The sequence below is a fragment of the Ranitomeya imitator genome, chromosome 3, assembly GCF_032444005.1.
Source record: "Ranitomeya imitator isolate aRanImi1 chromosome 3, aRanImi1.pri, whole genome shotgun sequence".
Taxonomy (NCBI): domain Eukaryota; kingdom Metazoa; phylum Chordata; class Amphibia; order Anura; family Dendrobatidae; genus Ranitomeya; species Ranitomeya imitator.
In genome coordinates, this window is record NC_091284.1 from 683,759,757 (window position 1) to 683,783,275 (window position 23,519).

A 23,519-nucleotide genomic window follows, 5' to 3' on the forward strand; every position below is an offset into this window, starting at 1 on the left:
GCTCTCAACTATACCAGCCGCACCCAGCCAGTATTCAATTCTATTTGCCATTTGTTTAATTTGAGTGCCTCCTCAAAAAAACCTCCCCTTCAACCTCCTCCTCCACTTGTACCAAGATTATTATTTGTTATTCTATGATATTTTATGTCATTTCCTTATCCATGTTTGTTTGCAGGGAAATTGTCCTGCTCTTACCCCATTTACGGTAGCTTCCTTTTGCAACAATTAGCCATTAGTATGACCATTTTAAAGCACCGAAGTTCAGGTCCCCATTCTATTGGGTTCAGGGTCAAGATCAGGGTTAAAGATGGGACATCGAACCAAACTTTGAACCAGAGGTCGGCCGAACCAGAACATCCTTGAGTTCAATCATACCAATCTGTGGTGGCCAGACTTCTAGGTGAGGAGCTCAGCTTTTACAAGCTATTTGCTATACAGCTTTTAAGCGCTGCTCTGAGGTAGGACAACCGCTGGATGTAGCCAGATACAGTGTTCCTGCACTCCTCCAATACTGGCACTGCAGATGGAAATCTGCTATTGCTTGCAGAATGGCAAAGTGTACAGTTTAGACAATGCTGCTGGTCCAAATTGTCAGAAGTTCACCACCCCAAGGAAGGCAGGGGAGCGGTTTACTGCTGAAGACAACATGAGAACACATATAAGTAGAACTCCTGCACACTAAAGTTGCTTAAATAATGGATATTGTTTTATTTCAGGAAAAATACGATGGTGGGATTCCACTCAAAAGGATTCTGCAAATTTTATGATAGACATTGTAATATTTCCCCAACGTTTCAACGTATTTAGCCATTTTCAAGGGACATCTGTCTTTTTGTAAATACGATGAGCAGAAGGTGGGGGTCCCACTTTAGTACGAGTCACAGGTGTATACCGCACATGTGTCCGGTGGAAAGCTCCGAGTGAGGACGCGTGACCACTGAAAGAAGAGCTCAGCCTGCGTCTCAGGGTCCGTTACTCAATGACGGCACATGGCTAGCGTGATATGTCCGACATTGCTTTCAATGGCGGCGTTAACGGACTACGTTACACCACGTTATGCTGCGTAGTCCGTTTAAGGGAGGCGCAGAACGCAATATGAACCCAGCCTTAGACCCTCATGCAGAATCGGATTGTATGGTAGACTGGCCGGGGAAGGACCCTCACCTCTTGTGAGAGGGTCAGGACCTTGTCCCGGGGTAGGATTGTCAGCCCTTGTGATGTGTTGAAGATCATCCCTAGAAAAGAGATTTTTCAAGATGGTACAAGGGACGATTTCTTTAGATTCACCAGCCACCCTAAGCGAGAAAGAGTACCCAGAGTAATGCTGACATTTTCCTCGCAGGCTCGAAAAGACGGCCCCTTGATAAGGAAGTCGTCTAGATATGGCAAGATGGGTATGCCCCGGGAATGCAGGATGGGCACCACTGCTGCCATGACCTTTGTAAATACCCTGGGTGCGGTGGCCAGCCCGAAAGGTAAGGCTGTGAACTGAAAATGTAGGCTGCCTACGGCAAAACGTAGAAATTTTTGATGCGAAGGGAATATGAAGATAAGCATCTTGAATATCTATTGAAGCTAAGAATTCTCCCTTTTCTATTGCCGCAATGACCGACCGGAGAGATTCCATTCGAAAGTGACGAATGTTGAAAAACCGGTTTAAACTTTTCAGGTCCAGAATGGGCCTTATAGATCCGTCTTTTTTGGGAACTGTAAACAGGTTGGAATAAAACCCCTGAAATCTCTCTTCCCTAGGGACTGGCGTGATGACCCTGTGGAGCTGAAGGGATTCTATAGTTCAGAACAGGACTTGTACCTGGGATTCGGAACTGGGAAGACGGGAGGGAAAGAACCGGAATGGGGGTAAACTGAGAAACTCTATTTTCTACCCTGAGGACACTAGTTGTCTTACCCACCTGTCGTGAACCACCGTGAGCCAGGACTGATGAAACAAGAGTAGACGGCCACCCACTCTGTCGGTGACGATCGCAGACCGCCTCCAGTCATTTGGCCGAAAACCTATGGTATCTTGGTCCCCTTGACCTTGGAAGCTGGAACCGCATTCTTCCCAACGGTCTGGCTCTGTCGGAGATCTGATGATCTCTGTCCTGATTAGATCGACCTGGGCCAGCGGGGTTTGACGCTGGGGTCCACCTGGGTTACGAAAGGATTTGAAACGAGCCTGAAACAGGCGACGAAAGGGTTGTTTAATCTTTTGCTGTGGGAGAAAATTGCTTTTTCCCCCCTGTGGTATCAGAAATGAGCTGATCCAGTTTTTCCCCAAATAATCGACCACCTTGATATGGGAGAGTTGTAAGGGATTTTTTCAAGGTAGAATCCGCCCGCCATGTTCTCATCCAAAGAGCCCGTCTAATGGCAATTGCATTCGCGGCAGCTAATGCCGCACCATTCGCTGCATCCAAAGATGCATTGATCAGGTAGCTCCCAGCTAGAGCTATCTGATTTGACATCTCCGTCAATTCCGTTTGGAAGGTCCCTCTCCTGTAGAGCCTTAGTTAAAGATTCTGACCAAGATATCATGGCCTTGGCTACCCAAGTCGCCGCAAAAGAGGGCAGAACCTGATGCCTCGAAGACTGAACGGGCCAAACTTTCTATGAGCCGATCAGTTAGATCCCTAATAGAGGAACCGTTGGGAAGGGATAATAGCGTGTTAGAAGCCAACCGAGAAACCAGTGGATCTACTGACGGGGATTCTGCCCACTTCTTATGCAGCTCAGGGGCGAAAGGGTATCTTGTATTTAGAGCCTTTTGTCCCGAGAAACGCCTGTTCGGACGCTCTCTGTGACATTGGACTAAGTCCTTAAACTCAGGGTGAGTGGAAAACACCCTATGAGGCAACTTCATCTTTTTGAACGATACCTTATGACCCGAAGCCAAGGTAGATTCGTCCTCTATACCCAGGGTTTGGTTGACGGCCTCAATGAGCCGAAAAGTTGCCACGCCACAGGGCATTAATAAAGTCCTCTTTTTCACATCTTTTTGTGCGGTTTCCCTTTTTGTTTACCGTCTGAAAGGCCATTGGAATGCTGGTCATGGAAGCTTGCACGCTTTAAGGTATTTTTTCTGGTGCTATCCCTCTTTTTCTACATACACACACATATATATATATATATATATATATATATATATATATATATATATATATATACACACACACACACTACTTTTTTTTTTAGTTCAGCCCATTTGTTTTTTTCTTTACCTTTGAGAAGTTACTCCACGGCACTGTACTGTCCTTATTTGGTACTGACCCTTGCAAAAATAAAATACAATATCTGTTAAAGATCTGTTTAACTGACCTGTGAGAGAAGTAACTTAAACAAGACCAAAAAAGTAGAACAATCTTGTCACCTCAAATATTTCATATAAATACAGTAGTATAATTAAATATGCAAAATAAAACCACAATCCATCATACAAAATTTGATCTTTTATCATGTACCCTTTGTTAGAAGACAACAGATGTGGTACCTGGTAGTTTGGGTGTCTAGCCTGCATAATTAACCCCTTCACGCCACAACCCTTTTTTGTGCTTCCGTTTTTCGCTCCCCTTGTTCCCAGAGCCGCAACTTCTTCATTTTTCAGTCAATATGAGGGCTTGTTTTTTGCGGGAAAAGCTGTGCTTTTGAACGACACCATTGGTTTTACCATATCTTGTACTCGAAAACAGGAGAAAAAAATTCCAAGAGCGGCGAAATTGAAAAAAAAAAAAAGTGCAATTCCACAACTGTTTTGATTTTTTTTTACCATGTTCACCAAATGCTAAAACTGACCTGCCACTATGATTCTCCAGGTGCTTACGAGTTTGTAGATTCAAAACATATATAGATTGGATTTTTTTTCACCATTGAAATGAAAAAAACAAAACAAAAACAAAGTTTAACCCCTTCATGACCCAGCCTATTTTGACCTTAACCCCTTCATGACCGGGGGATTTTTCGTTTTTCAGTGTTCGCTTTTCGCTCCCCTCCTTCCCAGAGCCATAACTTTTTTATTTTTCCGTCAATTTGGCCATGTGAGGGCTTATTTTTTGCGGGACGAGATGTACTTTTGAACGACATCATTGGTTTTAGCATGTCGTGTACTAAAAAACGGGAAAAAAATTCCAAGTGCGGTGAAATTGCAAAAAAAGTGCAATCCCACACTGGTTTTTTGTTTGGCTTTTTTGCTAGGTTCACTAAATACTAAAAATGACCTGCCATTATGATTCTCCAGGTCAGTACGAGTTCATAGACACCTAACATGACTAGGTTATTTTTTATCTAAGTGGTGAAAAAAAATTCCAAACTTTGCTAAAAAAAGAAAAAAAAAAAAAAAGGTGCGCCATTTTCCAATACCCGTAGCGTCTCCATTTTTCATGATCTGGGGTCGGTTGAGGGCTTATTTTTAGCGTGCCGAGATGACGTTTTTAATGATAGCATTTCGGTGCAGATACGTTCTTTTGATCGCCCGTTATTGCATTTTAATGCAATGTCGCGGCGACCAAAAAAAACGTAATTCTGGCGTTTCGAATTTTTTTCCCGCTACGCTGTTTAGCGATCAGGTTAATACTTTTTTTTAATTGATAGATCGGGCGATTCGGAGCGCGGCGATACCAAATATGCGTAGATTTGATATTTTTTTTATTGATTTATTTTGGATTGGGGCGAAAAGGGGGGTGATTTAAACTTATGTTTTTTTTATTTTTTTCACATTTTTTTAAACTTTTTTTTTTTACTTTTGCCATGCTTCAATAGCCTCCATGGGAGGCTAGAAGCAGGCACAACACGATCGGCTCTGCTACATAGCAGCGATCTGCTGATCGCTGCTATGTAGCAGAAATGGAGGTGTGCTGTGAGCGCCGTCCACAGGGTGGCGCTCACAGCCACCGGCGAGCAGTAACCATAGAGGTCTCTAGGACCTCTATGGTTACAATATACAAGCATCGCCGACCCCCGATCATGTGACGGGGGTCGGCGATGACGTCATTTCCGGCCGCCCGGCCGGAAGCGGTAGTTAAATGCCGCTGTCTGCGATTGACAGCGGCATTTAACTAGTTAATAGGTGCGGGCAGATCGCGATTCTGCCCGCGCCTATTACGGGCACATGTCAGCTGTTCAAAACAGCTGACATGTCCCGGCTTTGGTGCGGGCTCACCGCGGAGCCCTGCATCAAAGCAGGGGAGCCGGCATCGGACGGTATAGTACGTCCGATGCCGGTAAAGGGTTAAAGACCTTGCCGTTTTTTGCAATTCTGACCAGTGTCCCTTTATGAGGTAATAACTCAGGAACGCTTCAACGGATCCTAGCGGTTCTGAGATTATTTTTTCATGACATATTGGGCTTCATGTTAGTGGTAAATTTAGGTCAATAAATTCTGTGTTTATTTGTGATAAAAACGGAAATTTGGCGAAAATTTTGAAAATTTCGCAATTTTCACATTTTGAATTTTTATTCTGTTAAACCTGAGAGTTATGTGACACAAAATAGTTAATAAATAACATTTCCCACACGTCTACTTTACATCAGCACAATTTTGGAAACAAAATTTTTTTTTGCTAGGAAGTTATAAGGGTTAAAATTTGACCAGCGATTTCTCATTTTTACAACGAAATTTACAAAACCATTTTTTTTAGGGACCACCTCACATTTGAAGTCAGTTTGAGGGGTCTATATGGCTGAAAATACCCAAAAGTGACACCATTCTAAAAACTGCACCCCTCAAGGTACTCAAAACCACATTCAAGAAGTTTATTAACCCTTCAGGTGCTTCACAGCAGCAGAAGCAACATGGAAGGAAAAAATGAACATTTAACTTTTTAGTCACAAAAATGATCTTTTAGCAACAATTTTTTTATTTTCCCAATGGTAAAAGGAGAAACTGAACCACGAAAGTTGTTGTCCAATTTGTCCTGAGTACGCTGATACCTCATATGTGGGGGTAAACCACTGTTTGGGCGCACGGCAGGGCTTGGAAGGGAAGGAGCGCCATTTGACTTTTTGAATGAAAAATTGGCTGCACTCTTTAGCGGACACCATGTCACATTTGGAGAGCCCCCGTGTGCCTAAAAATTGGAGCTCCCCCACAAGTGACCCCATTTTGGAAACTAGACGCCCCAAGGAACTTATCTAGATGCATAGTGAGCCCTTTAAACCCCCAGGTGCTTCACAAATTGATCCGTAAAAATGAAAAAGTACTTTTTTTTTCACAAAAAAATTCTTTTAGCCTCAATTTTTTCATTTTCACATGGGCAACAGGATAAAATGGATCCTAAAATTTGTTGGGCAATTTCTCCTGAGTACATCGATACCACACATGTGGGGGTAAACCACTGTTTGGGCACATGGTAAGGCTCGGAAGGGAAGGAGCGCCATTTGACTTTTAGAATGAAAAATTATCTCCATCGTTAGCGGACACCATGTCCCGTTTGGAGAGACCCTGTGTGCCTATACATTGGAGCTCCCCCACAAATGACCCCATTTTGGAAACTGGACCCCCCAAGGAACTTATCTAGATGCCTAGTGAGCACTTTAAACCCTCAGGTGCTTCACAAATTGATCCGTAAAAATGAAAAAGTACCTTTTTTCACAAAAAATTTCTTTTCGCCTCATGGGCAATAGGATAAAATGGATCCTAAAATTTGTTGGGCAATTTCTCCCGAGTACGCCGATACCTCATATGTGGGGGTAAACCATTGTTTGGGCACACGGCAGGGCTCGGAAGGGAAGGCGCGCCTTTTGACTTTTTGAATGGAAAATTAGCTCCAATTGTTAGCGGACACCATGTCGCGTTTGGAGAGCCCCTGTGTGCCTATACATTGGAGCTCCCCCACAAGTGACCCCATTTTGGAAACTAGACCCCCCAAGGAACTTATCTAGATGCATACTGAGCACTTTAAACCCCCAGGTGCTTCACAGAAGTTTATAACGCAGAGCCATGAAAATAAAAAATAATTTTTCTTTCCTCAAAAATGATTTTTCAGCCTGGAATTTCCTATTTTGCCAATGGTAATAGGAGAAATTGGACCACAAATGTTGTTGTCCAGTTTGTCCTGAGTACGCAGATACCCCATATGTGGGGGTAAACCACTGTGCGCACGGCAGGGCTCAGAAGGGAAGGCACGCCATCCCCCACAAATGACCCCATTTTGGAAACTAGACCCCCAAAGGAACTAATCTAGATGTGTGGTGAGCACTTTGAACCCCCAAGTGCTTCACAGAAGTTTATAACGCAGAGCCATGAAAATAAAAAAAAAAAATTTCTTTTCTCAAAAATGATTTTTTAGCCCGCAATTTTTTATTTTCCCAAGGGTAACAGGAGAAATTTGACCCCAAAAGTTGTTGTCCAGTTTCTCCTGAGTACGCTGATACCCCATATGTGGGGGTAAACCACTGTTTGGGCACATGCTGGGGCTCGGAAGTGAAGTAGTGACGTTTTGAAATTCAGACTTTGATGGAATGCTCTGCGGGCGTCACGTTGCGTTTGCAGAGCCCCTGATGTGGCTAAACAGTAGAAACCCCCCCACAAGTGACCCCATTTTGGAAACTAGACCCCGAAAGGAACTTATCTAGATGTGAGGTGAGCACTTTGAACCCCCAAGTGCTTCACAGAAGTTTATAACACAGAGCAGTGAAAATAATAAATACGTTTTCTTTCCTCAAAAATAATTATTTAGCCCAGAATTTTTTATTTTCCCAAGGGTTACCGGAGAAATTTGACCCCAATATTTGTTGTCCAGTTTCTCCTGAGTACGGTGATACCCCATATGTGGGGGTAAACTACTGTTTGGGCACACGTCGGGGCTCAGAAGGGAAGTAGTGACTTTTGAAATGCAGACTTTGATGGAATGGTCTGCGTGTGTCACGTTGCGTTTGCAGAGCCCCTGGTGTGCCTAAACAGTAGAAACCCCCCACAAGTGACCCCATTTTGTAAACTAGACCCCCCAAGGAACTTATCTAGATATGTGGTGAGCACTTTGAACCCCCAAGTGCTTCACAGACGTTTACAATGCAGAGCCGTGAAAATAAAAAATCATTTTTCTTTCCTCAAAAATGATGTTTTAGCAAGCAATTTTTTATTTTCTCAAGGGTAACAGGAGAAATTGGACCCCAGTAATTGTTGCACAGTTTGTCCTGAGTATGCTGGTACCCCATATGTGGGGGTAAACCACTGTTTGGGCACACATCGGGGCTCGGAAGTGAGGGAGCACCATTTGACTTTTTGAATACAAGATTGGCTGGAATAAATGGTGGCGCCATGTTGCGTTTGGAGACCCCCTGATGTGCCTAAACAGTGGAAACCCCTCAATTCTACCTCCAACACTAACCCCCCCACACCCCTAACCCTAATCCCAACTGTAGCCATAACCCTAATCACAACCCTAACCGCAACACACCCCTAACCACAACCCTAACCCCAACACACCCCTAAACACACCCCTAACCCTAACCACAACCCTAATTCCAACCCAACCCTAACCCTAAGGCTATGTGCCAACGTTGCGGATTCGTATGAGATTTTTCAGCACCATTTTTGAAAAATCCGCGGGTAAAAGGCACTGCGTTTTACCTGCGGATTTACCACGGATTGCCAGTGTTTTTTGTGCGGATTTCACCTGTGGATTCCTATTGAGGAACAGGTGTAAAACGCTGCGGAATCCGCACAAAGAATTGACATGCTGCGGAAAATACAACGCAGCGTTTCCGCGTGTTTTTTTCCGCACCATGGGCACAGCGGATTTGGTTTTCCATATGTTTACATGGTACTGTAAACCTGATGGAACACTGCTGCGGATCCGCAGCCAAATCCGCACCGTGTGCACATAGCCTAATTCTAAAGGTATGTGCACACGCTGCGGAAAACGCTGCGGATCCGCAGCAGTTTCCCATGAGTTTACAGTTCAATGTAAACCTATGGGAAACAAAAATCGCTGTACACATGCTGCGGAAAAACTGCACGGAAACGCAGCGGTTTACATTCCGCAGCATGTCACTTCTTTCTGCGGATTCCGCAGCGGTTTTACAACTGCTCCAATAGAAAATCGCAGTTGTAAAACCGCAGTGAAATGCGCAGAAAAACCGCGGTAAATCCACGATAAATCCACAGCGGTTTAGCACTGCGGATTTATCAAATCCGCTGCGGAAAAATCCGCAGAGGACCAGAATACGTGTGAACATACCCTAACCCTAGTTCTTACCCCAACCTTAGTGGAAAAAAAAAAAAAAATATTTATTTTATTATTGTCCCTACCTATGGGGGTGACAAAGGGGGGGGGGGTCATTTACTGTTTTTTTTTTATTTTGATCACTGTGAGGTTTTATCACAGTGATCAAAATTCACTTTGGAACGAATCTGCCTGCCGGCAGATTCGGCGGGCGCATTGCGCCCGCCATTTTGGAAGATGGCGGCGCCCAGGGAAGAAGACGGACGGACCCCGGGAGGCTAGGTAAGTATAAGGGGGGGGAGATCAGGGCACGGGGGGGGGGGCGTCGGAGCACGGGGGGTGGATCGGAGCATGGGGGGGTGGATCGGAACACGGGGGGGTGGATTGGAGCACGGGGTGGAGGATCGCTGTGCGGGGGGTGGATCGGAGCACGGGGGGGGGGGGGAAAATCGCTGTGCGGGGGGGGGGATCGGAGTGCGGGGGGGTTGGATTGGAGCACGGGGGGAGCGGACAGGAGGACGGGGGAACGGAGCACAGGACGGAGGGGAGCGGACCACAGATCGGAGGGCTGGGGGGGCGATCGGTGGGGTGGGGGCACATAAGTGTTTCCAGCCATGGCCGATGATATTGCAGCATCGGCCATGGCTGGATTGTAATATTTCACCAGTTTTTTAGGTGAAATATTACAAATCGCTCTGATTGGCTGTTGAAAGTGAAACTGCCAATCAGAGCGATCGTAGCCACGGGGGGGGGTGAAGCCACCCCCCCTGGGCTAAACTACCACTCCCCTTGTCCCTGCAGATCGGGTGACATAGGAGTTAACCCTTTCACCCGATCTGCAGGGACGCGATCTTTCTGTGACACAGCATATGCGTCACAGGTCGGATTGGCACCGACTTTCATGACGCATACGCTGTGTCACAGGTCGGGAAGGGGTTAAAAAAAAAAAAGCAGCGTAATTTTCCGAGACCTGTAGCGTCTCCATTTTTCATGATCTGGGGCTGGGTGAGGTCCTATTTTTTTTTGTGTGCCGAGCTGACGTTTTTAATTATACCATTTTGGTGTGGATACAATCTTTTTCTCGACCGTTATTGCATTTTAACGCAATGTTGCGGTGACAAAAAACGTAATTCTATATTGACTTTTTTCGCTACGCCATTTACCGATCGGATGAATTCTTTTTATAACTTGATAGATCGGGTGTTTCTGAACTCGGCAATACCAAATATGTGTATTATTATTAATGTTTTTTTAAATTGTTTTATTTTGAATGGGGCGAATGGGAGGTTATTTGAACTTTTTTATTTTTATTTAGATCTTTAAAAACATTTTTTTTTTACTTTTGCATCCTTCAATAGTCTCCATGGGAGGCTAGAAGCTGCAGTTGTCTGATCGCCTCTGCTGCACAGGTGATTATCAGATCGCCTGTGTGTAACAGAAATGCTCACTTGCTGTGAGTGAAGACCAATGGGCGGCACTCATAGCTATCTGGTAATGATAACCACAGGGGTCTCCTGCAGAACCTGGGTTGTCATGCCAACCCATTGGCGACCCAAGTCATGTGACACGGTCGTCGATAAGCGGGCTTAGGGACGCACTTCTGGCGTGATCACATTAAATGCCACTTTCAGAGATTGACAGCGGCATTTAATCGGTTAACAGCCACGGGTGGATCGCACTTCTTTGATTATGGGAAAACCAAAAGGTTCTTTTTCCTTCATTCTGTTGGTTTCTGTAGTTCTCAAATGCTTCTGACAAGATGGCTCACCTGGTGTGATGCACAGTGTAGACAGAGACGATCAGATAACGCTTACGATGTCATTTCAGTGAAAATCTTAGTGGAAATCTGCAGCCGCACCCCCCACCTCCCTAGCTTCACTGTATTCTAGACGGATCACTTGGTGACTGAAATGGACAAGACAAAAGTTTCTTCTACACAACCTAATTTGCACAAAGCTTTCGATGCGTATTTCACATTTAAACCCCAATAACACCCCCATTTCATTGTGAGCGCCCCGCAAAGCACCTCACGTGGTCGGAATGGTCTCTGAGGTTTATATGGAGCAGATTTTCACTGCGGAGTTGAAAAAAAAAGTGTCTGTAATGACAGATTATTAGGGCATATGGATGTCGGAAAGAGTCTTCCTAGTCTACAAAACTGTGACTTTCACTCTGAAGGTCCTGACATGGCTATGTGTTATAGGCCGCCATTAGACAATCTGCATTACTCCTCTACTGCAATTATTGTAAGTAAATGAACGTGAGCGTACGTGTACTAAAAACATCATGTTCATTTCTTGAAAGTTTTGATTAGCAGCAATAGATCATTGTAATGAAATGGATGTACCAACAAGGTCTTAAAGCACCACTTCCTAATTTATTTTACTACTGGAGTGAAGCAACTAAACTAAGTTCCCTGCCCCTAGTATTGTACTTACCAGCCACCAACTTCATCTGTTATCCGCGCCGTTCCAGTTAGCCTCATGCAGACTGTGACCTGTCCATCCAGATTGCTGGACGATTTTGAAGTCGCAACTCAATGTAAGTCTATGAGAGCCAGAATGAGACCAGAACAGGGCTCTAATAGATTTATACTGAGAGTCAGTCAGAAGTTGTGTATAAATATGAAGAAGTCTCGCACTCAACTTAAGCATCAATTTGTAGATTTATTAGTAGCACTAGAAACGTTTCAGTCCGTAAGGACTTTCATCAGTCACTGTAAAGGAAAAGTCTCAGATATTGGGATCAACTTGGCCGATCTGCCTGCTGCTAATGGACGCATCAGTGCGGCGGCGGGCTGCCGGTGTCTCTGTACTAGCGTAGCGTGTCAGTCAGGAGTTGTGGTCACATGATGGAAGATCGAAAGTGGAGCCGCGCCAGGAAAAGCAGAAGATGGCGGCTTGTAAGTATAGTACTAGAATCAAAGAACGTACATTAGTGGCATCACTCCAGCGCTGAAATAAAAATAAATGCTGAAGTGGTGCTTTAATTTCTATGATTAGAAGTTCTACAAAAATGATGCGCCTACATTTTCCAACAGTTGGAACATGGAAAACAGCTGTCACAGGAGTTGCCACAAACAAGAAGGCTCTGTAAGGGGTTGTAAAGTCCATCATCTCTCGCTAACCCCTTAAGGTATGTCCCGGATGTATTTATTGCTGCTGTATGTATATACATTGTATATTCATGTAATATATATGTGTAATGTCATTAGGGTGAGTAGTACCCAAAGTTAGCCACAAGATGGGGTACATTATAGGTGTAGTTGTAGTGTTGTAAATATTTAAAACAGGAGGTGCGCAGTGGATAAGGCAGGAATTTATAGAACGTATAGAACCAGTTGGGGCCAGGGCGCCCGTGCAGCTCACTTGGGCTAACTAGCCCCGGGCGACACCTTGTCACGCAAAGTTGAAGTATAAGGCCCATCCATATAGTATCCCCGGCCAGGACCTCATCAGTAGGAGTAACAGCAACAGTGCTAGCAGTGCAGTAGTACTAGTGGGACTGCAGTTGCTAGAAAAGGCTAAGCAGTACGGGCAGGTTGCTCATCATGTGACAGCTCATTGCGTGGGTAGATGCCCTCAGAACCGGTGCGAAACGGCTGAGGGAGGGAGTCTCCAAATGGACTAGGGCTGAACAGAGAAGACGCTGAGGGATTGAAAGGTACGGTCCCCATCCCGGAAGTGAGCTTAGTAACAGAGAGAAGGACAGGGACAGAAGAGGAGTTGCACGTTGTGAAACCTGATGTTGATGCTGGAAAGAATGTGGATATGATATGTACAGAACCAGGTAAAGCTGTTGTTGTTAAAGTTGAGCTGGACTGTGTCTCACTTTGTGCGGTACCGTCTACAAAGAGCCTCCGGTAGCCCGGGGTGGACCCTGACAGCACGGTGACCCAGAACACCGGTATACAGAATGGTAGACATTATTGTATTGTGAGGGGAGGCCAGGATGTGATACAGGGTTTGCTCTCAGCTATGACTACCGCCTTGGCCCACCCTTGCAGCTCTAATAGTCGGATATCCCCCTTTAATTATACTGACTTGTCTCCACTCCAAAGAAAAGAGGGAGCAACTCTAATAGTCGCATATGTATGAAAATAGACGGCACACTGTATTCCCAAATGGTCTGGACAGGTCTGAAAATTAGGGCTGTGGAGTCGGAGTTCATTTTGGTGGAGTAGGTGTCATGAAAATTGAAGACTCGGAGGTTTGGCTTACCGACTCCATAGTCCTGCTGATAAACCCAAGAAGAAATACTTCATAGGTGAAGTAACCAACAACAATAATAAAGAGTAAGCCAGCATGAGTAAAATAAAAGCCATACCACAGAGCTTCTTCCCCAGCATTTGCAGCTGGTCGGTGTTCAGACCACGATTTGTACAGCAGGAGAACTGCCAACTTAGAGCATCTGCTATCAGAAACCAAGGAGCGTCAGGAGGATTGAAGAAAAAACTCACATCCTAAAAAAACAAAACAAACAAAAAACCCCCCACACAAAATCAATAGAGCCCATTATTTCGCATTGTGATTTAAAAGTGGCTAATACAGTAGAACTAAAGGGGTAATCTCAAGTTTATCCTTCTTCTTTGCAATATGAGATGGACCCCCAACAATCCTGAAGTTGACTACTGAAATCTCCACCAAACCACAGAACAGGGGCTCTGTTAAAGGGAATCTGTCATCTACTTTTTCGTATATAACCTGCGGCCACCGCCTTTAGAGGCTTACAGTATTTACAGCATTCTGTAATGCTGTAGATAAGCCCCCGATGTAACCTGAAAGATAAGAAAAACAAATTAAATGATACTCATCTGGGGGAAGTCCGGTACAGTCCGATGGCCATCGGGGTCCGGCGCCTCCCATCTTCATGCAATGACATCCTCTTCCTTGCTTCCGGTCGCGGCTCCTGCGCAGCCGTACTTTATCTGACCTGTTGAGGGCAGTGCAAAGTACTGCAGTGCGCAGGCGCTGGGCTTCTCGGACCCTTTCTGGCGCCAGCGCACTGCAGTACTTTACACTGCCATCAACAGGGCAGATAAAGTACACCTGTGCAGTTGCCGCGACAGGAAGAAAGGAATAGGACGTCATTGCATGAAGATGGGAGGTGCCGGACCCAGACCGCAACGCCCATCGGACAGGACAGCACCGGACCGCCCCCCCCCCCAGGTGAGTATAATATAACTTGTTTTTCTTATCTTTCAGGTTACATCGGGGGCTTATCTACAGCATTACAGAATGCTCTAGATAAGCCCCTAATGGCGATGGACGAAGCTTATATACAAAAAAGTAGGTGACAGATTCCCTCTAATTAAAAATTATGGGAGTGCCAAACACCAGCCCAAAGCAGCATTCGGATATCACCAGGGGCCTCATTAAGAATTTAGAAAGCGACAATTTGCATGATCGACCAACACACCATTCAGACAAACTTTTTCAGAGCCCCTATTGTCTGGATCTGTGGGGTCCCAGAGGTTGTAACATCAGAAATTAGGAAAGTATCCTCTATTTAGTGGATGACTTGCAAACTTGAGAATACCCCTTTAATATATGTGCAACTACAGGGTTAAAATAACAAGGTAATCAAACCGTTCAATTGTATTTTTTTGTTTTTTTTAAAGCATAAAACACATTTCCCTAGTTTTAGGGGTTGCCCATTTTGAATAATCATGTTAGTGTGTCCCACCTAAAGGAGATGATAATGTGCATTGCTGTTTGTAGGGGGATCAGGCATCAATGTTTCTGTATCACCCACAAAGGGGAAGGCGAATAAGGACACATACTCATTTGCGAGAAAAACGGACGAATGCAATCCGAGAAAAAAAAAAAAAAAATGGGATTGCACTCTGACCAATGTTATTCAATGCGATACATCTCATCTGCGATTTTTTTCTCAGCTGAAATCGAACTGACAAAAAAAAAATAAAAAATTGCAGCATGCAAGCCCACGTAGTATATTGCACAGCCCACGTAGTATATTGCACAGCCCACGTAGTATATAGCAATGTGGGCATCATATCCCTGTTAAAAAAAGAATTAAAAAAAAAAAAAAAGTTATATACTCACCTTCCGTTGGCCCCCGCTTCGCACCGATGCTCCTCGTGCGCTTCGGTCTCAAGAGTGCATTGCGGTCTCGCGAGACCGATACGTCATCATCTCGCGAGATCGCAATACATGGAACGGTTACCGTCCCAGGGTTGGTATGAGCGCAGGACCTATGATGACGTCGCGGTCACATGACCGTGACGTCATGGCAGGTCCTTCTCGCATAGCATCCTTGGCACCGGAACCTGCCGCTTGCACTGCCGAGGAGAGCGGGCGACGTCGGAAGGTGAGAATAACTTTTTTATTTTATTTTTTTTATTATTATTTGTAACATTAAATCTTTTTACTATTGATGCTGCATACGCAGCAGTAAAAAGTTGGTCACACAGGGTTAATAGCTGCGTTACCGGAGTGCGTTACCCCGCGCTCCGGTAACGCTGGCATTAACCCTGTGTGAGGGCTGACTGGAGGGGAGTAAGGAGCGGGCACTGACTGCGTGGCAATGGTCGTGGGCGTTTTGCCACGACCAATCAGCGACTTGGATTTCCATGACAGACAGAGGCTGCGACCAATGAATATCCGTGACAGAAAGACAGACAGAAATACAGACAGAAAGACGGAAGTGACCCCTAGACAATTATATAGTAGATTATATATATATATATATATATATATATACACATACATAATATATATATATATATATATATATATATATATATATATATATATATATACATACATAATATATATATATATATATATATATATATATATATATATATATATATACACACACACACACACACACATTTCAAAAACCTGACCTGCACATCCCAACATAGACTAAGTGTGAACAGGTGCTGAACCCAGAGTCGCCAACCCGTATATAGTTAAGTAAATAGGGCAGCACACTGCAGCGCCAAAACATGCAAACTTGAAAACACGAAATTTGAACTGCATTACTGCACTAGAAATATGAAAAATGAGAGCTTTTAGCGCATAAAAATGGCCAATTTTATGTGTACCTCGTAGCCACATTACGGCATCTGTGTGTGTGTGTGTGTGTACGTATACATATATATGTATATATATGTATATGTGTGCATATATATATATACAGTGGGGCAAAAAAGTATTTAGTCAGTCAGCAATAGTGCAAGTTCCACCACTTAAAAAGATGAGAGGCGTCTGTAATTTACATCATAGGTAGACCTCAACTATGGGAGACAAACTGAGAAAAAAAAATCCAGAAAATCACATTGTCTGTTTTTTTAACATTTTATTTGCATATTATGGTGGAAAATAAGTATTTGGTCAGAAACAAACAATCAAGATTTCTGGCTCTCACAGACCTGTAACTTCTTCTTTAAGCGTCTCCTCTTTCCTCCACTCATTACCTGTAGTAATGGCACCTGTTTAAACTTGTTATCAGTATAAAAAGACACCTGTGCACACCCTCAAACAGTCTGACTCCAAACTCCACTATGGTGAAGACCAAAGAGCTGTCAAAGGACACCAGAAACAAAATTGTAGCCCTGCACCAGGCTGGGAAGACTGAATCTGCAATAGCCAACCAGCTTGGAGTGAAGAAATCAACAGTGGGAGCAATAATTAGAAAATGGAAGACATACAAGACCACTGATAATCTCCCTCGATCTGGGGCTCCACGCAAAATCCCACCCCGTGGGGTCAGAATGATCACAAGAACGGTGAGCAAAAATCCCAGAACCATGCGGGGGGACCTAGTGAATGAACTGCAGAGAGCTGGGACCAATGTAACAAGGCCTACCATAAGTAACACACTACGCCACCATGGACTCAGATCCTGCAGTGCCAGACGTGTCCCACTGCTTAAGCCAGTACATGTCCGGGCCCGTCTGAAGTTTGCTAGAGAGCATTTGGATGATCCAGAGGAGTTTTGGGAGAATGTCCTATGGTCTGATGAAACCAAACTGGAACTGTTTGGTAGAAACACAACTTGTCGTGTTTGGAGGAAAAAGAATACTGAGTTGCATCCATCAAACACCATACCTACTGTAAAGCATGGTGGTGGAAACATCATGCTTTGGGGCTATTTCTCTGCAAAGGGGCCAGGACGACTGATCCGGGTACATGAAAGAATGAATGGGGCCATGTATCGTGAGATTTTGAGTGCAAACCTCCTTCCATCAGCAAGGGCATTGAAGATGAAACGTGGCTGGGTCTTTCAACATGACAATGATCCAAAGCACACCGCCAGGGCAACGAAGGAGTGGCTTTGTAAGAAGCATTTCAAGGTCCTGGAGTGGCCTAGCCAGTCTCCAGATCTCAACCCTATAGAAAACCTTTGGAGGGAGTTGAAAGTCCGTGTTGCCAAGCGAAAAGCCAAAAACATCACTGCTCTAGAGGAGATCTGCATGGAGGAATGGGCCAACATAACAACAACAGTGTGTGGCAACCTTGTGAAGACTTACAGAAAACGTTTGACCTCTGTCATTGCCAACAAAGGATATATTACAAAGTATTGAGATGAAATTTTGTTTCTGACCAAATACTTATTTTCCACCATAATATGCAAATAAAATGTTAAAAAAACAGACAATGTGATTTTCTGGATTTTTTTTTCTCAGTTTGTCTCCCATAGTTGAGGTCTACCTATGATGTAAATTACAGACGCCTCTCATCTTTTTAAGTGGTGGAACTTGCACTATTGCTGACTGACTAAATACTTTTTTGCCCCACTGTATATATGTGTGTGTATATATATGTATATGTGTGCCTATATATATATATATATATGTGTGTGTATATATATATATATATATATATATATATATATATATATATATATATATATATATATATATATATATATATATATATATATATATATATATATATATATACACACACACATATACATATACACACACACGTGTGTGTTTGTGTGTGTGTATATACAGTACATATACATATACATACATACATGCATACATATACATACATACACACTGTATATATATTTATGTTGCACACAAAAATAGAGGAAAAGCCGATAATTCATCTGCCGGCTTCTGTAAAATCGCTGCAGGAGCCAACAGGATAGAAGAGATGGATTACATACATTAAATACATGTAGAATAGGTAGATATATAGATGTCAGTGACAAATACAATTAGTACAGTGTGTGTGCAAGTTACTGGACATGTATTTAATAAAAGATTATTTTACGCAAAAAAAGGGCGTGGGCTGCCGCACAATTTTCGCAACCAGCAGAGGGACAGCCAAAGTCTGGTTCTGAAAATTGTGCTGGCGCCCACACCATTTTTCCCCATAAAAAAACCCTTTCATTAAATTAAATACATGTACTATAATTGTATTTGTCACAGACATCTATATATCTACCTATTCTATATGTATATACTGTATGTAATCCATCTCTTCTATCCTGTCCATCCTGCACCCCCATGCTGTCATGTACTGCTCCCATCCTGCGCCCCCATCCGGTCGTGCTGCTCCCATCCTGCGCCCCGATCCTGTTATGTACTGCTCCCATCCTGCGCCCCCATTTTGTCATGTGCTGCTCCCATGCTGTGCGCCCATCCTTCCATGTGCTGCTCCCATCCTGCGCCCCATCTGGTCGTGCTGCTCCCATCCTGCGTCCCCATCATGTTATGTGCTGCTCCCCCATTTTGTCATGTGGTGCTCCCATCCTGCGCCCCATCTTGTAATGTGCTAACCCATCCTGCGCCCCCATCCTGTCTTGTGGTGCTCCCATCCTGTGCCCCTATTCTGTAGTGTGCTGCACCCATCCTGCGCCCCCATTCTGTAATGTGCTGCTCCCATCTTGCGCCCCCATTCTTTAATTTGCTGCTCCCTCATCCTGTCATCTGCTGCTCCCTCATCCTGTCATGTGCTGCTTCCCCCATCCGGTCATGTGCTGCTCCCATCCATATGCCCCGTACGCTGCTCCATAAAGGCTGATGGCCCCCATAAGATGCTCCATAGTATAGTAATATGCCCTGTATGCTGCTGCGATAAAAAAAAAAAAAAAGACATACTCACCTATCATCGCTGGGCACCGAGTGCCGGGGGTCTGAGCAGGCAGGGACACCGGAGCACTATGGGGGTCAGGTGCCGGAGTCGCCGCTGGGTCAGGCCACCGGCACTTGCTACATTCACCTGTCCCCGTTCCACCGCTGTGCACCACTCCGTCTTCCGGGTCCTCTGGCTGTAACTGTTCAGTCAGAGGGCGCGCACTAACACGTCATCACGCCCTCTGACCTGAACGTCACAGGCAGAGGACGCGGAAGACAGAGCGGCACGCAGTGGTGGAACGTGGACAGGTGAATATAGCATACTCACCCTCCTGGTACGTCCCTGCTTCTCGGTCGGAGATCGGGGTATGCATTCACTGCTTACGCATACTGCGATCTCCTGGGCTGCGTCACTCTTTGGGGTCCAGACTGCGCAGGCGTTTGCGCGTGCGCAGTCTATAAAGGGAATGGACATAGTGACGCTCCCAGCGCTATATTATAGATGTGTTTTTACAAATATTTCCTTTGAAAACAATGTGTAAATGACAGAGAATTGCTCTATGCAAAAGCTCATGTTAAAATCGAATTATAATCGGATAGCAATCGCAATGCACTTGGATGTAAATCGGATGCTAGGTGTGAAAATCGTACTCGCATGTCACTCGTCTGTTTTTTCGGTCCAGATTACGGACCGTTTTTTTTTTTTTAAATATGAGTATGAGCCCTAATGCTTAGTGTTCACCCAAATCAAAGGGAAATGCACATACAATGCAGGAGCTCCCCACTGTGATTGGCAGATGAGGGGAAAATATTCCTTTCTTAGGTTAAGTTCACACTAGACATTTTTGCAACTTCTCTTAATTTGTTTTTTTTTTATGCAAAAATTGCATTTTACAGTACCAGCAAAGTCAATGAGATTTCAGAAATCTCATGCGCACCCTGTTTTTTTCCCTCATCAGTATTTTGTACTTTGCATGTTTTTTTGCACAATGGACCATGTCACTTCTTTCAGTGTTTTTTAGCCATTGAAATGATTGGGTGGTGAAAAAAATGCACCAAAAATGCAGGTATCAGGTTTTGCTGCATTTTTATGTGCAAAAACCTAATTCTATAGAATAGGACTTTTTTTTTTTTTTTTTAAACCACTCAGCTTTATCAGCATGCACAAGAGACAAATCTAGCATGCCAAAACCACAGCAAAAAATGCACAAAAACCAAAGGAAAACATTTTTTGCATACATGCAATCACATGCCCACTGGACGTATGCAACTTGGAAACATCTAGGTGAAATGTGGAAGAAGTATACAAATCGCATACTAATGATCACATGACCACCTGCTCCCGGCACCGGAGAATCCTGAGATCCAAGCCTGGTCAACCCCTTCAATGAAGAGAGGAGGATCTATACGTCATCCATACACACCATTATAATGCATAAAGATAGGGCTGCGATGGGTCAGATAACCCCTGTAAGTTAATGTCCTCCTAATAAAAAGTCCACATGTACTTTGCATGCTGCAGGAATTCTCCATTATGGAACACAATGTTTAAGTGCTGGAGAACAATTTAGTTGGTGGTGTACAAACACTTACCTCAGGGTTAGGGCTGAGTAAGTTGAACCACAACACCGATGCCCATGCTCGCACAAACTGAGTGAGGTTGGAGATCACAACAAAGGGCAAAGTGGTCACCTATGAGAGACATGCCAGAGACATGAATATTGAAATTTGTGTGAAAAAGGGGAGAAACATCCTGAAGTAAGACTTCTAAGTATGGCATGAATAAGACGACTGAAGATCACTGTGTTCTGATGATTACTCTACAGATCTGCTGCACAGCGCAACCTCACCGCTACATAAACTGCTAAGGACCAAATTGCAATAAAACAAGGCTACATTCACATTTAACAAACTAATCAGAACACATTTCGATACTGGTAGAGATGGACATTGTGTCATTTTCTCGCTCACCTTTTCCTCAAATTGATTTAGTTAATTCTTAATTGAGTTAGCAGATTGGCCCATAACTTACCTCAATAGTCAAACTCTCTCCATCGTGGTTGAATTGAGTCTTTAAGGTAATGACATGAAGCTCCTCAATAACACTCAGCAAGCCCTAAAGGAAACAAAAAAAAAAGAAGGAAAAGGGCTCATGAAAACATCCGCTTTTTTGTGGTCATCAAAAATAGAACCTATACCTATATAGTCTATTGGGCTGTTCACATTTCCGCATAGTTTTGCTGACCGAGTGTTTTGCTCCAAAACAGAGAGACATATCCAATTTCGCATCAAATTTGCCAATGCAAGCATGAGTTTGTAAAAAAAAAAAAAAATAAATCAAAACAATGATGCCAACCATGTGCTGTATGTTTTACATTGATCGGAGAAGCTTGAGAAATCTGCATCAGTTTTGCAGTTTCTTTGCATACAAGGAAAACTGATGAAATTCTAATGATAAAGACTGACAACAAATAAACCCTGATGGATTCAGACAGTGATTTTTCTTGTACGTGAAAAAAGTTGACATCTAAATGAGTCCTAACTAGAAATGGGCGGAAAACTGGATGTCCAGGTCTGGCCAAAGAGTTACAAAAAGTTTGGATTCGGGTACCTGGACCCCATTCTTTTGAATGGGGGGTCCGAACATCTAGTGTTTGCCACACTGTGATGTGCATTACAGCTTGGCAAACACCGCTTCTGATCGGCGGTAAAATCATCACCGCCAGTCAGACAGCCGCGCTGTGATCGGAGATATAAAAAGTTTACCTCCGGTCACTGGCGTCAGCTGAGGAGACCACTGCTCCCATCAGTCAACGCCTGTAACAGCGAGAGCAGGAGCAGCTAATGGGAGTATTAAATCAGCCGGCATCTGCACTGTAAATAAATAAGTTTAAAAAAAACAAGCATGGGTTCACCTGTATTTTTGATAACCAGCCAGACAAAACTGACAGCTGGGGCTGCAACCTTCCGCTGTCAGCAAGGTTGGTTATCTAGAGTGGTCCCCACACCATATTTTTTAATCATTTAAATAATTTTAAAAAACAATGTGGGGTCCACCCATTTTTGACAACCAGCCTTGCTAAAGCAGACAGCTGGTGGCTAGTATGCTCAGGCTAGTAAGGGTCCATGGATATTGCCCCCACCCCGACCTTAAAAATAGCAGCACGCAGCTTCCCAGAAAAAGGCGCATCTGTTAGCTGCGCCAATCCTGGCACTTTGCCAGGCTCTTCCCACTTGGCCTGTAGTGTTGGCAAGTGGGGTTGATATTGTCAGGTGACATCAAGCCCATGGATTAGTAATGGAGAGGCTTCTATTACACAACTATCCATTACTTATCCAATAGTTATATGGTAAAAGAAGACACAGACAACATAAAGTCTTTTATTTGAAATAAAACAAAAGACAGTTTTACTTTTTTATTTAAGAACAACAAAACAGAGTTATCCTCACCTAATGCCCATTCCACAGAAGCCCTCAACTTCTGTAATACAGAAAAAATAGAACAACAATATCCCTCACCTGCCCGTCGTTCTGTCCCACACCGTAATCCATGTCTGGGGGATAAACAGTTTTCAACCTGGACGGTGCCAAGATGCGATCGTCTAGGCTGAGAATCACTGGTGACTGAACTTATGCGAGTGCAGCATCATTGACTAGCAGTGACGTCATCGAGGTTACTGCCGGTCACTGAGGCTGCGTTACCAGCCGGGCTGAACTGTGGTGACCTTGGTGATATCCCCGCTAGCACCATGAGAAAGTCTCATGGTGCAGAGGAGAGTTCACCGCAGTTCAAATTCACCGTAATGAAATTTTCCCGGTGAACTCTCCTCTGCACTGTGACACTCACGAGGATCTCACGAGGTCACTGCAGTTCAGTCCGGCTGGGAACGCAGCTTCAGTGACTGGCAGTAACCTCGATGATGTCATCGCTAGTCACTGATGCTGCGCTCGCAGAAGTTCAGTCACCATGGTTCTAAGCCAGATAGGTGAGGGATATTGTTGTTTTTTATTTTATTAAAAGAGACGAGGGATTCAGTGAAACAGGCATTAGATGAGTATAACTGTGTTTGTTATTTTTATATAAAAAGTAAAAAAGTGTTTTATTTTATTTCAAAGAAAAGACTTTATTCTGGCTGTCTTTATTTACCATATAATTATAGGATTACTAATGGATAGGTGTCACCTGACATCAACCTCACAAATATGAACCCCACTTGCCACCACTACCGGGCAAGTGGGAAGAGCCAGGTAAAGCATCAGAACTGGCGCATCTAATAGAGGAGTGTCACGGCCAC

General features: G+C 44.0%; 1 protein-coding gene across 1 annotated transcript in view; it reads right to left on the reverse strand.

Moving 5' to 3' along the window:
- STAT2 (signal transducer and activator of transcription 2) overlaps positions 1–23,519 on the reverse strand; it is a 140,425-nt gene that overhangs the window by 25,302 nt on the left and 91,604 nt on the right. Inside the window, exons 15-18 of the mRNA XM_069758444.1 lie at positions 21,257–21,340; positions 20,818–20,916; positions 13,488–13,623; positions 3,222–3,271 (exon numbers count right to left, since the gene is read on the reverse strand). Of these exons, the coding sequence (XP_069614545.1) occupies positions 3,222–3,271; positions 13,488–13,623; positions 20,818–20,916; positions 21,257–21,340 (369 nt within the window). The remainder of the gene's footprint in view (positions 1–3,221; positions 3,272–13,487; positions 13,624–20,817; positions 20,917–21,256; positions 21,341–23,519) is intronic.